Raw genomic sequence first — 21669 nt, forward strand, 5'->3', positions numbered from 1 at the left:
CTGTATGATTGAGTTCATGTTACCTCATCCGCATCCTCTGACCTCACCTCAGGGATCACTCTCACGACAGTATCCTTGCTCTAGAAGTGGTCTTCCTACCGCAAAGGGGAGGGATAGAATGTGTTCCTGTGACTAGTCTGGCCACATGGTTCTCTATTTCACTTATTTCATAGTCCCCAAGAACATAGGTGGTTGGTATAATAGGCCAGGAAAGGCTTTGCCTCCCTTGTCCCAGCCACCAGACCCTTGGTTGCACTGTTTGGTAGCGACGTTTTTGCTTTATTATGCCCACGCAGGTTCCAGGGTGGCTGAGGAGGAGGTGTGTGCTATTCAAAAGCGTTGGGGGAGAGACTTTTTCCTGGGGCAGCTTGCGGTCTGGGGAGGGGAGGTGTAGCTACAGCTGCCCTGGGGCATCTTTGAGCATGGGCAAGGTGCACCAAGCAAGTGAGAGGAGGGCTCGGGGCTTCAGCTAGCCTGGGGCTGCTCTTGGGAGGGGAGTGGTGGTGGAAGGGACACATATGTTCGGGGCTTCTTGGGGAGGGGACACTTGTCTCTCCAGCTGCAGCCAGGGGGCTGCAGCTGGAAGTGGCAGAATTGTGGGTTCCACCTGCTGCCCATGCTGAAGAAGATGACTGATCTTAGATCTCTGTCATCTCAACTGCTTCATATGCAAGCCAGAGTTTCATACGGTCACGATAGCAGCCACCATTCCTTTGTTAGAAAGAGGCATGTTGTTTGTGGCCCTTGATCTGTAGGATGCTTGCTTCTACATGATATCCATTCTATCCACAGATGTTTCCTGAGATTCACTGCAGGCCTTTGTCATTTCCAGTACAGGATTTTTACCGTTCCAAATCACTACTGCTCCATGGGTCTTAACCAAAGTTTTCTTGGTACTGGCGGTCCGCCTCTGGTGCCAAGGGATCCTTATATTCCCATTTCTCAATGATAGGCAGCTCGCAGCGTAATGAAAAGGGGAGTGTTGCGCCTTGACCTCCGTGCTGCTCACACTCCAATCCTCTTTTGGAGTGAGTGTAAACATTGAAAAATTGCCTTTGGCTCCTAAACAGTCCCTGAAATTCATTGAGGCCTACATCCATGCACTCTTGGCATGCGCCTACCTACTTGAGAACAGTTTCCAAGGTGTTGGAGCTGAGTTTCCAAGGTGATTTTGAGTCCTTCTGTTCAGGCCAAGACTTATCTTTCTCCTCTTGGCCACATGGCAGCTGGCACATATGTTACCGCCTTCACTCTTCTCCACTTTTGCTGCCTACTGTTGTGGCTCCAGAGGACCTATTCTCTCACGTCACACCATGGACTTCCTACTGACTGTTTCCCACGAGGTTCTCTCCTCCCTCAAGTGGTGGACAGACCCAGGCCGAGTCTACACCAGGATACCATTATATCCTCACCAAACACAATAATCATCACAGAGGTGTCACTCGTCGGATAGGGCGCCCACATGGGTAAGCACATGACTCAAGGGAGTTGGACTGCTCTGGAATCCCGGATGCACATGAACATTCTGGAACTTCACGCCGTGCAGAGAGCATGTCCTGCATTTCCCATCTATCCACTCCTGTTACGTTCTCATCATGTCAGACAACACCACAGTGGTTTGCTACATCAACCAACAAGGGGCTTGCACTTTATGTGGAGGCAGTTCGTCTTTAAGGTTGGTGCATTGCCCACAAGATCCTGTTGTTGGCAGTAGGGATGTAAAAGTTTAACCAGTTAACCAATAAGCATCAGTCTTTCAGGTTTCATCTCATTGTTAACCCAAACCAATGAGTCTTTGGATTAAGTTTAGAAGTGTGAGCCACAAGGGCGATGTTGTGGTGGGAGTCTGCTATAGACCAGCAGACTAGGGGGATGAGGTGGACGAGTCTTTCTTCAGGCAACTAACAGAAGTTACTAGATCACAGGCCCTGGTTCTCATGCAGGACTTCAATCACTCCGATATCTACTGGGAGAGCAATACAGCAGTGCATAGACAATCCAGGAAGTTTTTGGAGAGTGTAGGTGACAATTTCCTGGTGCAGGTGCTGGAGGAACCAACTAAAGGCAGAGCTCTTCTCGATCTGCTGCTCACAAACAGGGAAGAATTAGCAGGGGAAGCAAAAGTGGATGGGAACCTGGGAGGCAGTGACCATGAGATGGTTGAGTTCAGGATCCTGACGTAAAGAAGAAAGGAGTGCAGCAGAATATGGACCCTGGACTCCCTCAGGGAACTGATGGGCAGGATCCCTTGGGAGAATAACATGAGGGGGGGGAAAGGAGTCCAGGAAAGCAGCTGTATTTTAAAGAATCCTTATTGAGGTTGCAGGAACAAACCATCCTAAAGTGTAGAAAGAATAGTAAATATGGCAGGCAACCAACTTGGCTTAACAGTGAAATCCTTGCTGATCTTAAATGCAAAAAAAGAAGTTTGCAAGAAGTAGAAGATTGGACAAATGACCAGGGAAGAGGATAAAAATATTGCTCAGGCATGCAGGAGTGAAATCAGGAAGGCTAAATTACACTTGGAGTTGCAGCTAGCAAGGGATGTTAAGAGTAACAAGAAGGGATTCTTCAGGTATGTTAGCAATAAGAAGGTGGTCAAGGAAAGTGTGGGCCCCTTACTGAATGGAGGAGGCAACCTAGTGACGGAGGATGTGGAAGAAGCTAATGTATTCAATGCTTTTTTTGCCTCTGTCTTCACGAACAAGGTTAGCTCCCAGACTACTGCACTGGGCAGCACAGAGTACGGGGAGGAGGTGACCAGCCCTCTGAGGAGAAAGAAGTGGTTAAGGACTATTTAGAAAAGCTGGACCAGCACAAATCCATGGGGCTGGATGTGCTGCATCTGAGGGTGCTAAAGGAGTTGGTGGATGTGAATGGCCAATGGCTCTGCAATATCTTTGAAAACTCATGGCAATTGGGGGAGGTCTTGGATGACTGGAAAAAGCCTAATGTAGTGCCCATCTTTAAACAAAAGGAAGGAGGAGGGTCCAGAGAACTACAGGCCAGTCAGCCTCACCTCAGTCCCTGGAAAAATCATGGAGCAGGTCCTCAAGGAATCAATTCTGAAGCACTTAGAGGAGAGGAAAGTGATCAGGAACAGTCAGCATGGATTCTCCAAGGACAAGTCATGCCCGACTAACCTAATTGCCTTCTATGACAAGATAACTGGCTCTGTGGATGAGGGGAAAGCAGTGGACATGTTATTCCTTAACTTTAGCTAAGCTTTTGATACGGTCTCCCACAGTATTCTTGCCAGCAAGTTAAAAACGTATGGGCTGAATGAATGGACTATAGGGTGGATAGAAAGCTGGCTAGATCAACGGGTAATGGTCAATGGCTCCATGTCTAGTTGGCAGCCGGTATGAAGCGGAGTGTCCGAAGGGTCGGTCCTGGGGCCGGTTTTGGAGGATGGCGTGGTTTGCACCCTTCAGCAAGTTTGCAGATGACACTAAACTGGGAGGAGTGGTAGATATGCTGAAGGATAAGGATAGAATACAGAGGGACCTAGGCAAATTAGAGGATTGGGCCAAAAGAAATCTGATGAGGTTCAGCAGGGACAAGTGCAGAGTCCTGCACTTAGGATGGAAGAATCCCATGCACAGCTACAGCCTAAGGACCAAGTGGTTAGGCAGCAGTTCTGCAGAAAAGGACCTAGGGGTTACAATGGACAAGAAGCTGGATATGAGTCAACAGTGTGCCCTTGTTGCCAAGAAGGCTAATGGCATTCTGGGCTGTATAAGTAGGAGCATTTCCAGCAGATCGAGGGACATGATCATTCCACTCTGTTCGACATTGGTGAGGCCTCATCTGCAGTACTGTGTCTAGTTTTGGGACCCACACTACAAGAAGGTTGTGGAAAAATTGGAAAGAGTCCAGCGGAGGGCAACAAAAGTGATTAGGGGCTGGAGCACATGATTTATGAGGAGAGGCTGAGGGAACTGAGATTATTTAGTCTGCAAAAGAGAAGAATGGGGGGGATTTGATGGCTGTTTTCAGCTACCTGAAAGGGTTTCCAAGAGGATGGATCTAGACTGTTCAGTGGTACCAGATGACAGAACAAGGAGTAATGGTCTCAAGTTGCAATAGGGGAGGTTTAGGTTGAATATTAGGAAAAAGCTTTTCATTAGGAGGGTGGTGAAGCACTGTAATGGGTTACCTAGGGAGGTGATGAAATCTCCTTTCTTAAAGGTTTTTAAGATCAGGCTTGACAGAGCCCTGGCTGGGATGATTTAGCTTTGAGCAGGGGGTTGGATTAGATTGTCTCCTGAGGTCCCTTTCAACCCTCATATTCTATGATTAAACTCTGCTGCCGCCCGGCATCTCAGCTTCCGGCCCAGCATCCAGGGGCTCTGCTGCCACGCTGCATCGAAGGCTCCGTTGCCAGCGCGGACCAGTAGCCGGGCCCAGCATAAGACTGCACCCCTAGTTCCCCGCCTATGTGGATCCTTAACGGTTAACCGTTTAACCGATAGAATTTTAATAGTTTAATGGTTACTATTTTTAAACCATATTTACATCCCTAGTCGAAAGCATATCTTTCCAGGACTCAGAACGTAAATACAGACTCTCATCAGGAAATTCATGACTGACCACGAATGGGAGCTCCACGACTCCATAGTCATCAACATTTTCGACTACTGGAGGACTCCTGCCTGGACCTCTTCACCTCCCATGCCAACAGCAAATGCAGCCAGTACTACTCTGTGTGTGTTTTGGGGGATGGGGTGGGGAGGAACTTGGCACCCTTTCCCAAGGCGATGTTCTTGTCCTTCACTGGTTGGACCAGATCTATTACACCTTTCCTCCCCTACTGCTCCTGAGGCGTGTCCTACACAAGATCAGATGGGAGAGAGTGACTGTCATTCTGATCAGCCTGTTCTGGTCTTGCTACTTCTGATTTCCCCTTCTCCACATTAGCGTGTTCCTCGCTTCCACTGCCAACTTTTTTGGAACTCCTTATTCAACATGGCATGAGGATCTGGCATCCGATCTACGGACTTCACCTCAGAGCTTGGTTTTTGGGTAGACATCTTTGCTAGTGTGGGAATATTCATCAGCAGTACAAAAAATCTTCTCAAGTAGCAGAGAGAAGCCCAGAAGGTGGTCCTACATGGCCATGTGGAACCTTTTCACCTCATGGGCCCGACAGAGGGGTCTTGCTCCTGAATATGTGAACATCCTTCTTTTGGACTGTCTCCTCTTCCTGAAGATGTCAGCCCCATGTGCCCGATGCTGTATGTCCACCCATATCCCATGCTTCCTGACCTGGCCCCACAGGCAGGGTGCAATGAGGAACGCAGCCTCTTCTTTTCCCTATGTGCAGCTGAGGCTGCTCCCTCTTGGAAGCAACTGTTGTCCCAGTGCCACAGCAGCTCCTGGTGAGCGAAAGACATAATTGCAGAACTACTTCAGCAGAATGTATTTTCTGTGGAGAATAACATATTCTGTGCAGGACATGAATTCTGTAAAATAAGCAGTCCCTACAGAAGGTTACCTTCTGTTAAATGGAGTTTTCCTAATATATTGCTTCTGAAGAGTCATATATCAGCCCTTCCTCCTTCAGAGTCTATAAATACACATGAAGAGTGAGGGTCAGAGAATGGGTAGAAGGGTTATGTGACCGTTTATAATACTATTTTCTAGAATGCTCAGATCCAAGGGCCCCATACTGGTTATACTGTTAAAGGTTTCTTGGCTCCTGAGTGTGCTGTGTGATTCCTACATTGTGGTTCTGCAGCGGTAATGGATTTGGACAACTCAGTTTTTGGGGTAGTAACCTTCTGTTTTGCAATGTTTCATGTTATCTTTATATGATATATTTCCTACAGAAATATCTATGGGTCCCAATACATGCAAGGGATGAATAGGATGTGGAGAGGATAGTTTTGCAGCAACTCTACAGTTTTTCATGTGTCTTCCTGGAAATTCTGTATTTCTTCACATTGGAACCCTTTCATGGTTTTGATTCCAAAAGATATTAATTTTCTCTGAGAATCGTTATGCTTGTATGAACAAAGAAGATGCATGGGTTTAACTAAAGGTGTGATAATATTAATTTGTGTAAAGGGGAAGATGATAAATTGGTGCAGTGTCACACCTCTAATTAAAATGGTGCAACTTTGTGTTGTCTTTGCTGATGCTTTCTACTTTTTTCATGTCCAGCTGATGAGTGAGTGATCGCTCTGTGTAGATTGCAAAACACTATAAAAACAACAGTGCAGTGTTATGTAAAATTTTAAATAATGAATGGTACTCATTACTTTGTGGGAACTTAATTGTATTTTTTTCTAACATATTTAAGTGAATATAGTACTCGTGAAAAGTGCCACGTTGGTACCCCTGGAAATGAAAACCCTTGTTCTATCCATGAAACAAACATAGCACAGGCTGTGGCAGTGCAGATTTTCCCCATGCTGACATGGTAGTATGCTTCCACCATATTTTGGAGGGACTGTCTCTCTTAACTTCTAGTTAGTGTCCATTGTATCTTTGGCTGTCTTCTAAATGTGACAGTTTCGGTAATATTTTGTGTGTTGTGTAATGGACAGAGACTAGCAACTCCTCTTTACATTAGACATCAAGCACTCATTGGCTTATAATGACTTTTGACAACTATCATCTTGGGCTACATTTGGTCTTGTGACCTAGTTGTGAAAGGCTCTGTATTTCATTAGTGATTGCCTGATAACCATCTAGCTCCTATCATTCTTAACTATTCCATCTTTTCCCCCCAACTAAAAGTTTTGGTTAAACTGAACGAATGTTTCTGAGACTCTTGCTGCCTGCAGATGTACTGATAGACATAGTCTCACTTTTTATCATGAAATATTCTTAGTGATGGTAATGTGAACCATTTTAGCAAGAACACAGACCTTGTAACTTTATTTAAAAAAAATACTGTAACCTTGCAGTATAGCTTGAATAAAAACAAGGATAACAGTCAGAATATTGATATAACCAGGTATTTATCTACCATGCAAATCTGGTGAAATTTCTGTGAGTAGAAGACAAAGTTTTGAATACTTGGATATTCATGAAAATAGAACACTGATAATAGCATACGTAGTATAAAATCACTGACCAGATATACTAATGGCAATATTCTTTGATTCAGATCTTGTCCTGGTCATCCATACTAGTGGTCTACAGTATTGAAATAGGCTGTATCTGGCACACCCCTTACTACAGGATGTAGCTATTTATCTTATGAGCAAGAGAATATTAAACATATATTTCATACTCAGCTTTGGCAGCCAGGAAACTTCTAGATGAAATTCAGGATTTTAATTACCATTTTCAAAGTGGTACACCTCCGTCAAGAGCTGCTTTCCACACTCTAACCCGCCACAGAGTTTGTATTCAAATCAGTCTAGTGAACCAAGCTTAAGGTCCTAAAGGATGAGGCTTGAGTGGGCAATGGAGTTCCTTGGTAACAAGATGTCAACTATGGAATTTTATTGCCAGAAATTTGAGTTCAAGGCAATACCATAATATTATAAAACTACAGCTTTTTCCTATTCTTTGGTTCTGACTTTTATAAGAACCAATTTAGACACTATGGGAGGGATAAAATCTTCAAAACGTTTGAGAAGTTACAGAAATGGTGCCGCTGGCCTGGGATTGGTCAGGTCTTCATGTATCATTTTTATAGATGTGGTACTGAACAGGATTGTAAAGTGAAAATACCAGCCAAATGTTTCTCCTCTTCTTCCTGGTAAGCTGAATTGTCAGTTAAGAGATCTTATCATCTTGTCAAAATTAAGGATAATATACTTATTCTGATCCAGATATAACCTGCAGTTCTGCAGGATAAAACACCATAAATCGTTGCCTCTAGACTAGTACTTGATAAAAATGGAGTTGATCAAGTCAAACTTGTATATCCTGTTGTGAGGTGTTCGGGACTCAAGTGCTAGCATAGAGAATTCCATAAATAAGGTAACTTATTTTCCTTCGGTGACAAAAATGTGTTTCTTGTTAGCCAAAGGAAGGAAGAGCCAAGAGTATACAACAGGGGCTGGAAAGCTGTCTTACTGTACCTATTTTACAAAACCCATCTTAAGCCTGAAGTTGGTTTAAGGATTTGAAATGCCCTTTCCATTTCATATCAAGGACTTTGTTCTAAGAATCCCAAAATATTCTCAAGTTAACCCACTCTGATATACCCAACAGCAGAAAATTTCTGACTCTGAATGAGATCTATTGTTTTCACCTTTCTTTGTAAAGCTTTCTTCTTCTTTATTTATGCCTAACAGGCTCTAAGTCCATTTAAGGCTCTGTCTCCAATTTCAAAATCTCTGAATCTTTGCCAGGAGTCTGTGTTTTGTTTTGGAAAAGTTCAGTATATTCCTGGACTCTTTTTGGTATTTGTGCCTGATTTCTGTGTATGTGTTTTAAAGCCTTTAAAGCCTCATTTCTTGGATTCACAACCTCCTGAATTGATATAGGCGGACAGGTTGCAGTTGACATAAGTCATCCTGCAGCCTTCTCCTGCTTTACTCCTTGATACCAACTTGAAGCAGTGGCTATGGGGTTTCTCGGGTGGCTTCTCTTTTTTCTTGGCAGCGTCACTGCTTATAAGTAAGAATAAAAGTTGTTAAATTGAACAGTTTGTACTAAAAGACCACTCTACAGGTGGAAGCCCTACACAGCAAACAGGACTAAACCAACTGGAAAACTGGAGCTGTAGCTACCAATAGGATGGTCGAAGTGTATTTTTGTCAAACTGTCATTTCAAGTACAGAAAACATTTATAGGTGACAAGATAAATGTGAACTTCCAGGACAGTGTGTTGAGCAGAATGAACTGGAGGTGTCTTGTACAATTGCTACAAAATGCTCTTTTAATCTATTTTGATCTCATATAATGCTTCACACGAAACCAGAGAGGATTTTATTTATATTTTTTACTTGTTTCATAGACTTATTTTCCTTATTTCTCATTCAGAAAAAAATTTAAAAATCTGAAAGAAATATAATTAAAATATTTATTTATAAACTGCCATGGTATTTTTTTAAGAAGAATAACTGAAAATTGAGGGAATTTACTGTACAATGCAGGACCATGATTAAATGTATTTTTACTGACAATTCAAGTACGTCTTCATAAAATAACAATTTAATCCAAGTGTATAACCTCACAAAGGAAGACATTTCTCCTGGATAAATTTTATCCAGAAAGAAGATAATGGCCCCAAAACTCTTCATTAGCCTTTTAAAAAAAGGTGAGTGGTTATAGAAAGCTTTCTCGAAAGCTGGGTGGTAAAGCATTAGAGTGGGTTTTGAAGTAAACAGATAATTTGATAAACCAAAATGTTGTAACAAGAAGAAACAAGAGTTGTTCACAGATTTCTTTTTAAAACTAATATGTGGTTTATAATCCTCTATAGAGGAAGGACTGCATGGAATTGTAAGCTGTACAGCCTGTGGGCAACAAGTGAACCATTTTCAAAAGGATTCAATCTATAGACATCCTACACTGAAAGTCCTTATCTGTAAGGTATGTAATGAGTGAATTGTACTCCATGTGCCTTCTTACTTAAAAAGTGATCTATCACTACTTGTTTTCTGTGTGTATTGTTTTCTCTTGTTAGCCTTTTAAATTTGCAATGTACATAAACAAGGAAACTGTAGCAGAAAAGGGAAAAGCAAGTATTAAAATATGATGTTACACAGATAATGTTTATACACCATGAATGTTTAATTTATTATAGTTTCTTTAGAATGTATTTTTAAAGTGTTAATAAGTTTGGAATACATCATGAAACTACTCTGATTTTGGTGTTTATGGGTTAATATGCCATAATGGGGCTCCAAATCCCAGTCTGCGTCTCCTAAGAGGCATAGCACAGAAGGCTCAGCACAAAGGTAAAGAAGAAGAGGTGATTTTAAAGACTCTCTTGCACCACTTGGAACTAGGCAGCTACTTGGGGTTCAAACAGCCCCTAATATGAATTAGAGCAGTGACAAGGTCCATTCTAATTTATGGCAGCTTTCCCACTGGCTGTGAATGGGCAGCACCACAGTCCAGAATTCTGCAGCACTGATCACTATGGGTAGATCACCTCCAGCCCATGTCCATCCCATCATGCCCCTACATTAAAGCCTTTGAAAGGAGGCGGTATAGGGTGGCTTACGTTGGCCTAATGCTGTGCCTGCAATGGGGGAATTCACCCATGCCCTGTTGTGTCAATGCTTTTAAGCTGGTTGAGTGGCATATAGGGTCTGTGATGTGGGCTATATTTGGCCTTCAGGTATTTGTTAGTCCAGTACTATATCCTTAAGAATTGACACACTGGATCTGAACAGGTCTGTCTTGTCCAGTATCCTGACTCAGACAGTGGGCCAGTACCAGCTGCTTCTGAGGAAATTAGCTACTTTCTTCAGAGTTTTTGTACAGAATAACCATTCCACAAGGAACATTGCTTCCAGTCCCCAGTAAAGCTCTGAATCTATTCCAAACTCTTGATTTTTTTTAATCTTTACCATTGTAACTCTGTATAGTCTTGTTATATGTAGAAGTGTCCAATCTATTTTTTTTACTCTCGCTAAACTCTTAACCTCAATTAGGTCTTGTGTCAGTGATTTCTGCTGGTTAATTGTGAGGTGATATTTACTTTTATCAGTTTTGCATTTCCTTTCTTTTAAATTCATTGAATGCCATCTTGTTTTTTAATATTATAAGAAGGGAAAACAGATCAGGAATTCTCTATACCTTTCATTATTTTCTATCCCTGTGTCATTTCCTTTCTTATTTGTCTGCTAACTAAGGTAAACAGTGCCAGATTTTTCAATATCTCATAATGGGGGAATTCTCCTGTGCCTCTTAACTATTCTTATTGTCTGTCTCTGAATCATGTTTTTGCTATAACTTTTTCTGACATAGGATGACCAGGTATTGAACTCTGTATTCCAGGTGAGGGTGCATCATTACTTCTCACACACCACATATAGGCAGATTCCGAAGCTGTTTTTCAGGATTATGAAGACAGGGGGTACAAGTGAGGGCAGAATTTGGTCTACAGTCTTTAGTCAGTCCTTATTCAAGGAAAACTGATAAGTCACTGGAGCTCTACTTAAATAAAGACTGAATAAGGACTTAAGAATTTGACCTAACAAATTCAGGAACTGCAGCCATTACTATTAATCAAGTGGGTTTAATGTTTAGCAGCCTTTGGTGGCGCACAAATCTTATTTAAAAGTTTTAAGCTTAATTTCATAAGCTCTGTTCTGGTACTAATTGTTGCATTGCTAACATCAACAACAACAGGTTGAAACAATAGAATAAAATTCTGCATTCCAATGAAGGTATGTAATTTTGGTTCTTACTGTGGTACCAGTGTAGCCTGCTAGTGTAGATGCAGCTACACCAACAGAAATTTTTCTTTCGGTTTAGGACACGTTTCATTAGCTACATCAGCGGAAGCCCTCTTCCATCAAGGTAGTGTCAGCTACATGGGAGTTTTGTTGGTTTAACTATGTTGGTCAGGGTTTTTTTTGTTTTGTTTTGTTCTTTTTTTCTTTCCACACCTCTGACCAATGTAGCCATGCAGACATAAGTGTAGATAGACCAAAACTGAATATAAAAAATAATAGTCAACTTGGAAGTTTTAGAATACAAAAAAACTATGGCCTTCAAAAGAAGGCAAACACATTTAATTTTCAAATAAGGCTTGTACCATTCAATTCAGAAAAGTCATTGTTTAGGAGCTGCTGTATCTTTGGAGAGTGTTAAAATTAGTTACAATTTTGCAAACAGCCGGTGAAAATGAGAGAGAACATTTTAAAGAGGTTTCTAGTTTTCATTTATAGACAGTGATCCGAAGTTCTAAGAACATTTTAAGAATCTGACTTTAATGTATTCATTAGATTAAGTCATAAAGATTTATTAAATTCCAGCTCACTTTAATTGAAAAAAATTCCTTGTCCACCTATTTTCCTTGCAGACTTGCTACAAATATTATATGAGTGATGACATTAGCCGTGATTCAGATGGAATGGATGAGCAGTGTAGGTAAGTTTGTAAACACCATTGTAATATTACCCACATCAATTAAAGCAATAATGAAATGCCCACTGTCCAGCCAACAGACCCATAATATTATGTTGATATTTCAATTTTAAATTTTAATACAAACTAGGAAAACTTAAATATAAGGAAATCAAGTACTTAGCCCTGTTGGTCAAAAGTTTAATATCACATGACAAAAACCTAAACATCAGTTTATGTATACTTAGTTAAGTTTCCAAGACCAGCTTTATATTTGTCTTCTGATCATTATCCCATAAATAGCATTTCTCAATGGGCCACTGAAGCTCACTTTCCCAGAGAAAACTTGATATATTGGTCTGTAAACTGCAAACCCACTAACATATATATATAAGGTAGACGCTAAAACCCTCACTCGCTCTTATGTCATCAACCAGAAGCCACGTTGTCTCATATACTATCCAGATATGGTCCACTCAGAACTTTTGCCTTTGATTAGTAACCTGTAAAATATTATAACTGTTTGATAATTTTTAAAGTTTGATTTAATTACACTTTATTTGTCTAAACACTTAATGTAATTTGTTTTGGGGTTGCATTTTAACATTTCCCAATCATCATTTCAGATGGTGTGCTGAAGGTGGAAATTTAATTTGCTGCGACTTTTGCCATAATGCCTTCTGCAAAAAGTGCATTTTGCGCAACCTAGGCCGAAAGGAGCTGTCAGCCATAATGGATGAAAATAACCAATGGCATTGCTACATTTGCCTCCCAGAACCTTTGTTGGACTTGGTCACTGCATGTGACAGTGTTTTTGAAAATTTAGAACAGTTATTGCAACAAAACAAGAAGAAGATCAGAGTTGAGAGTGAAAAAAGTAAAATATATGATCACACACTCAAATTTTCTCCAAAGAGAAATATTTCAAATTGTAATGGAGAAGAAAAGAAATTAGATGACTCATATTCTGGTTCTTTAACTTATTCGTATAAAGCACTAATGGTGCCAAAAGACATGCTTAAAAAGACAAAAAAACTGGTTGAGACCACAACTAATATGAATGCTAGTTTTGTAAGTTTTTTGAAAACGGCAGCAGAAAATTCAGAAATAAACTCTATCATACAGCTACGTCAGCTGAAAGCTTTTAAATCTGTTTTGAGTGACATAAAAAAAGCTCATTTAGCATTAGAGGAAGGTCTGAATCAAGAGATTCAAGCTTTGGATGTTAAAATCAAAGAGAAGAATACCAAAGAGAAAAAAACTGATATTAAAATAGAAAAAAATGAGGTGAAAAGAGATGAAGGAAAGGAACATGCAGAGTTTAAAGAGGACACTGTAAAGTCAGTGAAAAAAACTGTGTCAGAACAGCCTGAGAATGAGTCCATGGACCAAAACGTTCCAGCAACACAACAAACAGAAAGCAAGAATACTAGCAGTGAAGATAAAAAATCGGAGACAAATGAAGAGCCTCAGTATGAACCTAATAGTACTGAGGCTTTGGACATGGATATTGTGTCTGTTCCTTCATCAGTCCCTGAAGATATTTTTGAGACTCTAGAATCGGCTATGGAAACTCAGAGTGCAGCAGATGAACAGGGCAATGGAAGTACAGCAACAGAGCTGGAGACAGTAAATATGAATATAAAACGTACTACAGCTTCAAAAGACATTAAAGGAGGTACCAAGTTAAAAGCATCAGCTAAAGTAAGAAAAGAATTGTTTGTAAAACTGACTCCTGTTTCCCTTTCTGATTCTCCAGTTAAAGCTGAAGATCAAGACAGTAATTCAGTAAAGGGAGATCAGAATGCTGATGTAATACCCAAGGCAGAAAACTGTGATTCTGGAAAAGAAAATCATTACATTGGTAATGAACACTCACCTGAAAATGAAACTGTTCCCTTTATAGAGGAATCTGATCTCAGGAGGTCTCCACGTGTGAAGACTACACCTCTGAGGCGTCAAACAGACATGAATCCTTCAACATCTAATTCAGAAGAGGACAGCAATGACGCATACTGTGAGAAGCACAAGCAAAAATCATCAACCCAGTCGCGGAGAAAAAAAGATAAAAGAAATTCTTCTGACAGTACTACTGATCATCCTAAACCTAATAAGCTTTCTAAATCAAAAAAATCAGACATATTGGACCAAAGTTCAGATTCAGATGAGATGCCAGCAGTCCTTAAAGAAGTAGCCATGATGAGTCATAGTTCCTCAGATATTGATAGCAATAGTGAGACATCCAATAATATTCAGAAGAATGCTTTAAATGATCTAACAAAACAACCAGTGAAGTATGAGAATGGAAAGCGCAAAAGAAAAAGCTCCACTTCTGGTTCAGATTTAGTTGCCAAAAAAGGCAAATCCACTAAAGGCTCCACTTGTGCAAAAAAGAAACGACAGAACCCTTCAGATTCTTCAAATTATGACTCAGGGTTAGAAAGAGAGATAAAGAGTTTGAGTAAAATAGAGTCTGCAAAAAAAGCCAAAAAGAAATACCCCAGAAAAGAAGAGAATTATGATTCTTCTTCTGAAGAACAGAATAAAAAAGGAGCTACTAGTAAGAAGAAAATAATAAATTTGAAAAAACAGCAGGTTGAATCATCTGATGATGCTGAGAAGTCATCCCTAGAGAAAGAGGAGACTAATCATTCTTCTGAAGATAAAAAAATTAGGAAGGGGACAGCAGTCAATGAAAAGAAAAACAGAGATTTAAAAGAGAGAACTTCGAAGGGGAAACATGATGGATCATCTGATACTGAGAAATCATCCCTGGAGAAGGAGGAGAGTTGCCATTCTTCTGATGGTAAAAAGAGAGCAGAAGCAAAAGAAAAGAAAAACAGAAATTTGAAAAAGAGAAAGGTACAGAATGATTCGTCTTTGGACGGAACTGAGAAATCTGCAGAGAAGGAGCAGAGTTGTGATTCTTCTGAAGACAAAACCAAGAATAAAAAAGGAACAGAAGATAAAGAAAACTTGAAAAAGAAAAATAAGAAAGAACAAGATGGTGGTTCTTCTGATGGAGATAAATCATCCCCAGAGGAAAAAAGTGTCATTTCCTCTGAAAATAAGAGTAAAAATGAAATGGCAGTTGAGGAAAAGAGAGAGAGAAATTTGAGAGAGAGAACATCGAAGAAGTTGCAGAATGATTCATCTTCAGATGCTGAGAAGTCCCCAAAGAAAGAGGAGAGTTCTTCTGAAGATGTTAAACAGAATAAAAAACAAATAGAAGCTAAAGAAAAGAAAAAAGTAAGCCACAAAAAGAAAACTTCCAAAAAAGAACAGAATGACTCATTGTCCTCTTCTGATGAGGAGCCTTACGAAGACAATAAAAAAAAGAGTAAAAAGAGTTCCGTGAAGGAGAATAAAAAGGGTAACTTAAAAGTGGAAAAAAGAATTTCTAAGAAACAGAAGGATGACATCAGCTGTTCCTCCTCATCAGATGAGGAAGAAAATGATGACCAGAATTCAGCAGGCGATGGAAGCAGTGATGAGCAGAAGATTAAGCCAGTGACTGAAAGCTTAATACTGTCCTCCAGCACAGGATTTTGTCAGTCTTCAGGTGTGCAAAGGTCTACAATTTGATTAGTATGTTAATATGGGGAGGTCAACAGTATGAGTTGGATAGTCATATTGATTTAATAATCTAGTAGTGCAAATGCTTAAGTGAAAATATCTATAAATATGACTCTGCATTCCAAAACTTAAGTCATATTTCTAAAACCTCTTTTCTAATGTGATGTGTTCAGAAGTTTTGTGATGCCACTTAACAACCAGTTACCATTTGACTTGTACTAACCTTGGCAAACAGCCATTTAACTTAATTTACAAGTCACCTTGGACTTTTTATTTAATTTTAATACCTTTTCTAGGAAGAGATTTGAGAAACTCTGTAATACCAAGTGAGTTGCATTGTAGGTTGCCATTCTTATGCCTATTCTTAGTTGCTTTCTGCTGCCTAATGAATACAGAACATGAATTGGGTTTGGGTAGTAGAGAACAGGAGAGATCACATCAGATCTTCTAGCTTTGGGTCATGTAAGGGAGAAGAGTATCAAGCTTTGCAGTATAGTGTGGCCTTTGGAGGTTTAGCTATAGTTATGCATGTGCACTTTTTAAATTGGGCCAGATTATCTTTGTGTCCCATGAAATAGATTCTAGTAATTTTATTTAACTAAAATAATACCTGTTGCTAAAGTCTGTCAGGCTGCTATTTATTACTTGAGCAGATTTTTATGCATTTTAAATGTGCTTCTGAGAGCATGGGGGCTAATTCTTTTTTCTTGCCCAGATTTGAGGGGAGGACCCCCTTTTATCAGCATCTGATTAGTCCTTTGTTCTTTAAAAAAAAAAAAAATCAAAGCAGCACAGCTGGAACTTTTAGGCTTGGAGAACCTAAAAATAAAGAGGAAGTGTGGTCTTGAGGTTAAAAGGATACTGTTAAGTTTCATTTCCAGCTGAACAACTTATATCTACTGTTGTTACTAAGTTTACTCTGAGAGAGAAACTTTTTCCAGACTGTTTCCATTGACATTCTATAGTACTTCTTTCTGTACTTGATTTCACTGCATTTCACACCCTTCCCCATGGCTTGTGAGACCATAGCTGAAACGGAAGATTCAGAAGGCAGGAGTATGCACAGAGAGGGAAGGGTGAGGACGAGAGGGCATTGTTGCTTTTGGGTCTTCCTTCTCAAAAAAGTAAAAAAGAAAAAATGTATTTCAAAGGATACTGTATCAGAAAATTGATTTTTAAAAAAAATTAGTTAATTCAGAAAACTCAAGTTAACAATGTTCCTGTAAAGCACAGGCCTCAGGAACTCCCAAGTTCTGTTTCAAGTTCTGCCACAGACTGTTTGACTTCAGTGGAATTATTGAACCTTTGTGTTTTATTATCCCTATATGTAAAATGGAGAAAATACTTGCCAATTTCACTTTATTCAGTAATGTTTGTAAATTACTTTGAGATCTTTGGATAGAAGGCACTATAAAAGAGCACAGTTTTGTTAACAATATATTGAGCTGATGCTTTTAGAGTAGTAGTTACTGATATGTTTTGTTCATATATTACTATCCTGATTTATAATAGCGTCAAAATCTAAAACAGGCAGAAATCTTGTAAAAAAGTTGGTTTTTCATGTACAATTAGAGTGGAGCTGGAACATGCTAATTTACCTAACAAGCAGTGGTGTAATGGGTGTTGTTAAATTCTGAAGATTCAGTCTTTTAGTGGTTGTTTTTGTTTTTTAAATCTTCTGCTTTAGGGAGAGAGAATCTTATGCTCAGTGTTAATGTAGGAGCTTCTAATTTGCCTAGTATCAATGGATTGATTTAACCATTCTTAAATTAAAAATTTAAGGCTCTTCGCTGATCTCTTATATAAAGAATTTAGACTGTTCAGGAAGTTTGGCAATTGCGGATAGTTCAAGTTCTATTTATAAGATATGTTCCCTGTTTGAAGCTATTTTGATTTGGAATCAGTGCGATTAATTCAGCTCTGAATATGCAGTAAGCACAGATTTTAACATAAAATTTTATGTACATCTCTCTTGTGTTCCACCTAAAGAATACCTTAGAGGAGATTTGGTGTGTTATAAGAGCTACTTAACACTGAGCCGTTATTCAAATTCAACAGGTCATTTTAGGGTAAACAATACTTCGAGTATGTGTCAATATGGATTCCAGTGCAGTTGTGCATGCACTGCATGCATGTGAGATTGTAGTCTTTGGACTAGAAATGTCTTTTGGAGCCATGTATGTGCCCTGTGTCTACTCATGCTACAGTGCCGGGGAGAAAAGGTGAAGCAACTGCAGCCCATCCCTCAATTCCTCTTACCACCCATGGCAGTGAGATTGAACAGTGGTTCTGATTATTCTACCCAACAATTATCTTGCCAATCATCTGCCTAACTAGTAGGAAATCTTAGTCTCCAAAACACCACTACACAATTTGACATGACACATACAGTGGTTGTTAAGTAAAGGTTCAAAAGTGAAGCTGCTTGATATATAGGTCAATATTGTGGAGCATTAATAAAAGATTTCACTATACCTGACTTTTTTGCCAGTACAATTAGTCCATTTTTCAGTGGGCTATTAAATTTACACAAGTTCATGCCATTTAATATAAAAATGTAAAGAGAATAGCATTAAAGTTATAGAATGTTTTTCTTCCTTAAATGGGCCATAAACATCAAGATACTACTCAGACAAGGATCTAAGGGTGACAAATGGAAACTTTAACCATTATCTCAGTGTTTGGCAGCATTTAGGAATTCAAGCATATGTATATGGTAGAGGACTATACCACAAACCATAATGGTAATGTACAAGATAACATTATTTCTGCAGCTTCATGGAAGTGCACGGTGAAGAATTTTATACAGTTTAAAGAGAGATTTCTCTTCCCCAAGTCCTTATATAAAATTACATCAAATAGTCTAGTGATACCCTATAAGGAAAACAGTTCATCATTTTGTGAATCATATTACATGATTGATATAAAAAAATTGTAAAGAAGTAAGTGGCAGTGTAGCCCATAGGGCAAGTTTGCCCAATGATATTCACCCCATTATATGCACCGGCTTGCCTTCTGTTCTATTCTGCTGTAGTGCAAGAAGACTGCAGGCTTATCCTGTAAGATATTAGCTGGAGTGTAAGTTAGCATAACTGTGGTTAAGAAGGCCATCTCCCTTAACACAAATCAACGGTTACCTTTAGATTTGGGGAACTAAGAAGAGTTAGCTCAACAGTACGTGCTAGAATGTTCCAGTAAGTGCTACTACAAGGAACATGGAAGTAATAACTGCAAATCCACTTAAGCAAGGGATGATGGTTTGATCATGCGCTGAAATGGTAGTCACACGTATCAATGTGTTAACATATAAAGTAAGTACACCTCACTATTATACTGGTAAAAAGGCTACATGTGAGCAGATGCGTAGGCTCTGTAGCAGGGCAATCACCATGTGGTCTGGAGCTGGTCTTTCCCACTGGACAACTTCCATTGCTGTCTGCTTTTCTACTTGACCCTTCAACTCATTGGGGGACTTGTACCATTGGACACTGCATGCCAGAGACCAAGTTGATCCATTTGTCCCCAGCTAAGGATGTGAGCATGCAATTCGAAAGCTTATACATAGAATGATACCACAAATTACCCTGATCCAGTATTATCTTTATCTTATGTACCTTGGATCATATCTAGCTTTCTCCATTATTTTGATGAAGGTATCTAAGGTTTAATTTTGCTCTCAGTGTGAGTATCTTGTTACTCACCCTGAAACTCCCCACAAAATATTGAACTCCTTAGTGTGAATTCTATGTAGCCTGATTCTGGGGGAAGAACCTTATTGCAGTCAGATAAATTGGTCATTAATCTAAAGATTATCAACCTTAAAAAGGGTCAGCCAACAATAGGAATGAGAGAGCGTCTGAAGCTTATACCTGTGGATTAAAAATGGTTATTGGGGGTGTGTGAGGGGAGTGGGGGGAATTGAAGCATATGGAAATGGTGGATGAGGCTCAAGCACATGGTGGCGTGAAGTTAAAAGAATTGGGTACTAAGGAACTTGTCCAGCTCTCTTGGATTTCTTTACACCTTTGTTTCCCATTGGAATTGAATTGGGCCTTAAGGGACTTTAAGCAGAGGAGAAAATAATTTGTGTGTGGAGTGGACTTCTAAAGGAAGAGAAGCTTCAAGTGTTAACATATTAAAAGTGACCTACAAGTGGAATTTAAAAGAAATCCACCAACACACTAGCAATATCTATTGAATGTCCCTACTAACCAAGCAGAGGAAAGTATTGAATGCAAGAATTACCGACACTTCACCATTCTTTAGTAGATTCCCTGATATTCAGTCCTGCTGTTGATTGCTTGCCAGCTCCCACTCTATGGCAATGTTACATCAACTAGAGAACCTTAAAAGCCATATGAAGTATCAACAAAGAACACTTACTTTACCATTTATGAACCAGTTCCTCTTTTCATTGGTGTTCTGTAGCTGCATCAACGTGTGTTACTGGAAACAGTCTGTTAGTAACAGGGCTAGACATCACTGGACCATCAGAAATTTGTTTTTAAAAAATGAATTTTCAGTGGGTAGACTGAATGTTCATAGACTATACTGGAAGTAGTTTAGCACACATTGTGAGATACTCTTGTGTCATTACAATTCCATTTGCAAGTCAACCTTTAAAAAACTTAACATTTTAGAGAAAAAATACAGTGTGAACTAAAAAGGTAGGTGGCAAGGTCAAGATCAGAATGAATAAGCTTCCTTCTCTCATATGTAATTTTAAGGAAGGAAAAAATTTCCTCCTTAAGTTGACTTCTGGTTTTAGTAGATAAGTTAGGTACTTCCTGCATTTGTGAGGTATGTTATATAATAAGCTGAATTTTGATATTGTTGCTCTAAGGCTAATGAACATTGTTCTCAAAATATAAGTCCTCATATATAAATGTGCACGCTCTAAGACGGATGGGTGTCGTGTGGTTTTCCTTGGTAGTACAGAGAGGGAAGTAGATCAGCAGGAGAAACTTTTCCTGCTGAAATAATTCTTGTGAAGACTAGGCAGCTCAGTTATGAGTAAGCAAGCTCTTGTATACTTGGAAGTTGATAGTACTGTTGCTTATTGGCCATCTTTTCAGTCTGAATTTGGTGATGGGAATCCAGTCGTGAAGTGAACAATAAAATCTTAAATTTTTATTTTTAAAATACCTGAAGAGTGGAGCATTCAATTATTGTGCATTTTAAAGTAAAATCTATACAAATTATAACTTCATTTTATATGGTATTAAAGATTTGCTTGCCACTTACAATAGTAGATATAGATGTTAACAAGGCTCTTGCTTCAAAGAGCTTTCTACTGTTAGATATTGTATGGGGGAACACTTATTTGTCTACTTAAGATTTTTTTTTTTTTAAAGGTAGGGTTGTGATATTTAGTACCATGTTATCTTTAAATTGAGTATTTGATACAGTAGGTCACATATAATAGAAAATTTATATTTGCATTGCTGATTTTATCCTTATGTCAAATGTCTCTGACTTTTTTTTCCCAGGGGATGAAGGAGAGACTAAATCAGGTGCTGTTCCAGTGGAGGAGGAGGAGGAGGATGATGACGATCCTGAGAATAGGTATGATTCCATCCATAAGGACTTTAAAAAGATTATAACACACCCTAGGCGTGGGCGCAAACCGGCGCAGCGGAACAGCAAGCAGGTTGTAAAAACCAGGACTGCCTGCCTTGTAAAGACTCGCTCACAGGCTTCCCGCAAGTTTGAACGAGAGGCCAGAAAACAGAGGCCAAAATCCAGAAATGCAAAGAAAATATTTAGAAGTGTTAACTAACACACCTTGCATAGGGTGTGTTATAAATGCATTGCAGTAATGTCTGTTTTATATTCCTATGTAAAATGTGGGTTTTGTGATAAGCTCTTCATTGAGACAAGTAAATGCCTGCTTTGATAAATGTGAATTTCAGCTACTTATATGAATAGATGATAAAAATTGGCATCTGTGCAATATATAGTGATAAAATCTTTATAGTGGATCTTGATTATTAGTGCTACATAATTTGTTTTTTATTAAAACACCTTTTCTCGTTTAGAAAGATAAACCCATGTGGTTTACTTCATTGATGAGTACCTGAAATCACCTACGTGATGGTTAAG

The 21669-nt window shown here is 39.3% G+C and overlaps 1 protein-coding gene across 6 annotated transcripts in view; it reads left to right on the top strand.

The window, feature by feature from the left end:
- Positions 1-21669, top strand: part of ATRX (ATRX chromatin remodeler) — a 143934-nt gene that overhangs the window by 38694 nt on the left and 83571 nt on the right. For 5 of the 6 annotated variants that reach the window (XM_050964570.1, XM_050964574.1, XM_050964575.1 and 2 more), the window contains 4 exons: positions 9392-9501; positions 11948-12015; positions 12618-15553; positions 21057-21132. In XM_050964570.1, coding sequence (XP_050820527.1) covers positions 9392-9501; positions 11948-12015; positions 12618-15553; positions 21057-21132 — 3190 coding nt within the window. Of the gene's footprint in view, positions 1-9391; positions 9502-11304; positions 11443-11947; positions 12016-12617; positions 15554-21056; positions 21133-21669 lie in introns of those variants that run through there. The other variant, XM_050964573.1, reaches the window with a different exon arrangement.

The sequence above is a fragment of the Gopherus flavomarginatus genome, chromosome 8 (assembly GCF_025201925.1).
Source record: "Gopherus flavomarginatus isolate rGopFla2 chromosome 8, rGopFla2.mat.asm, whole genome shotgun sequence".
NCBI classification, from domain to species: Eukaryota; Metazoa; Chordata; order Testudines; family Testudinidae; genus Gopherus; species Gopherus flavomarginatus.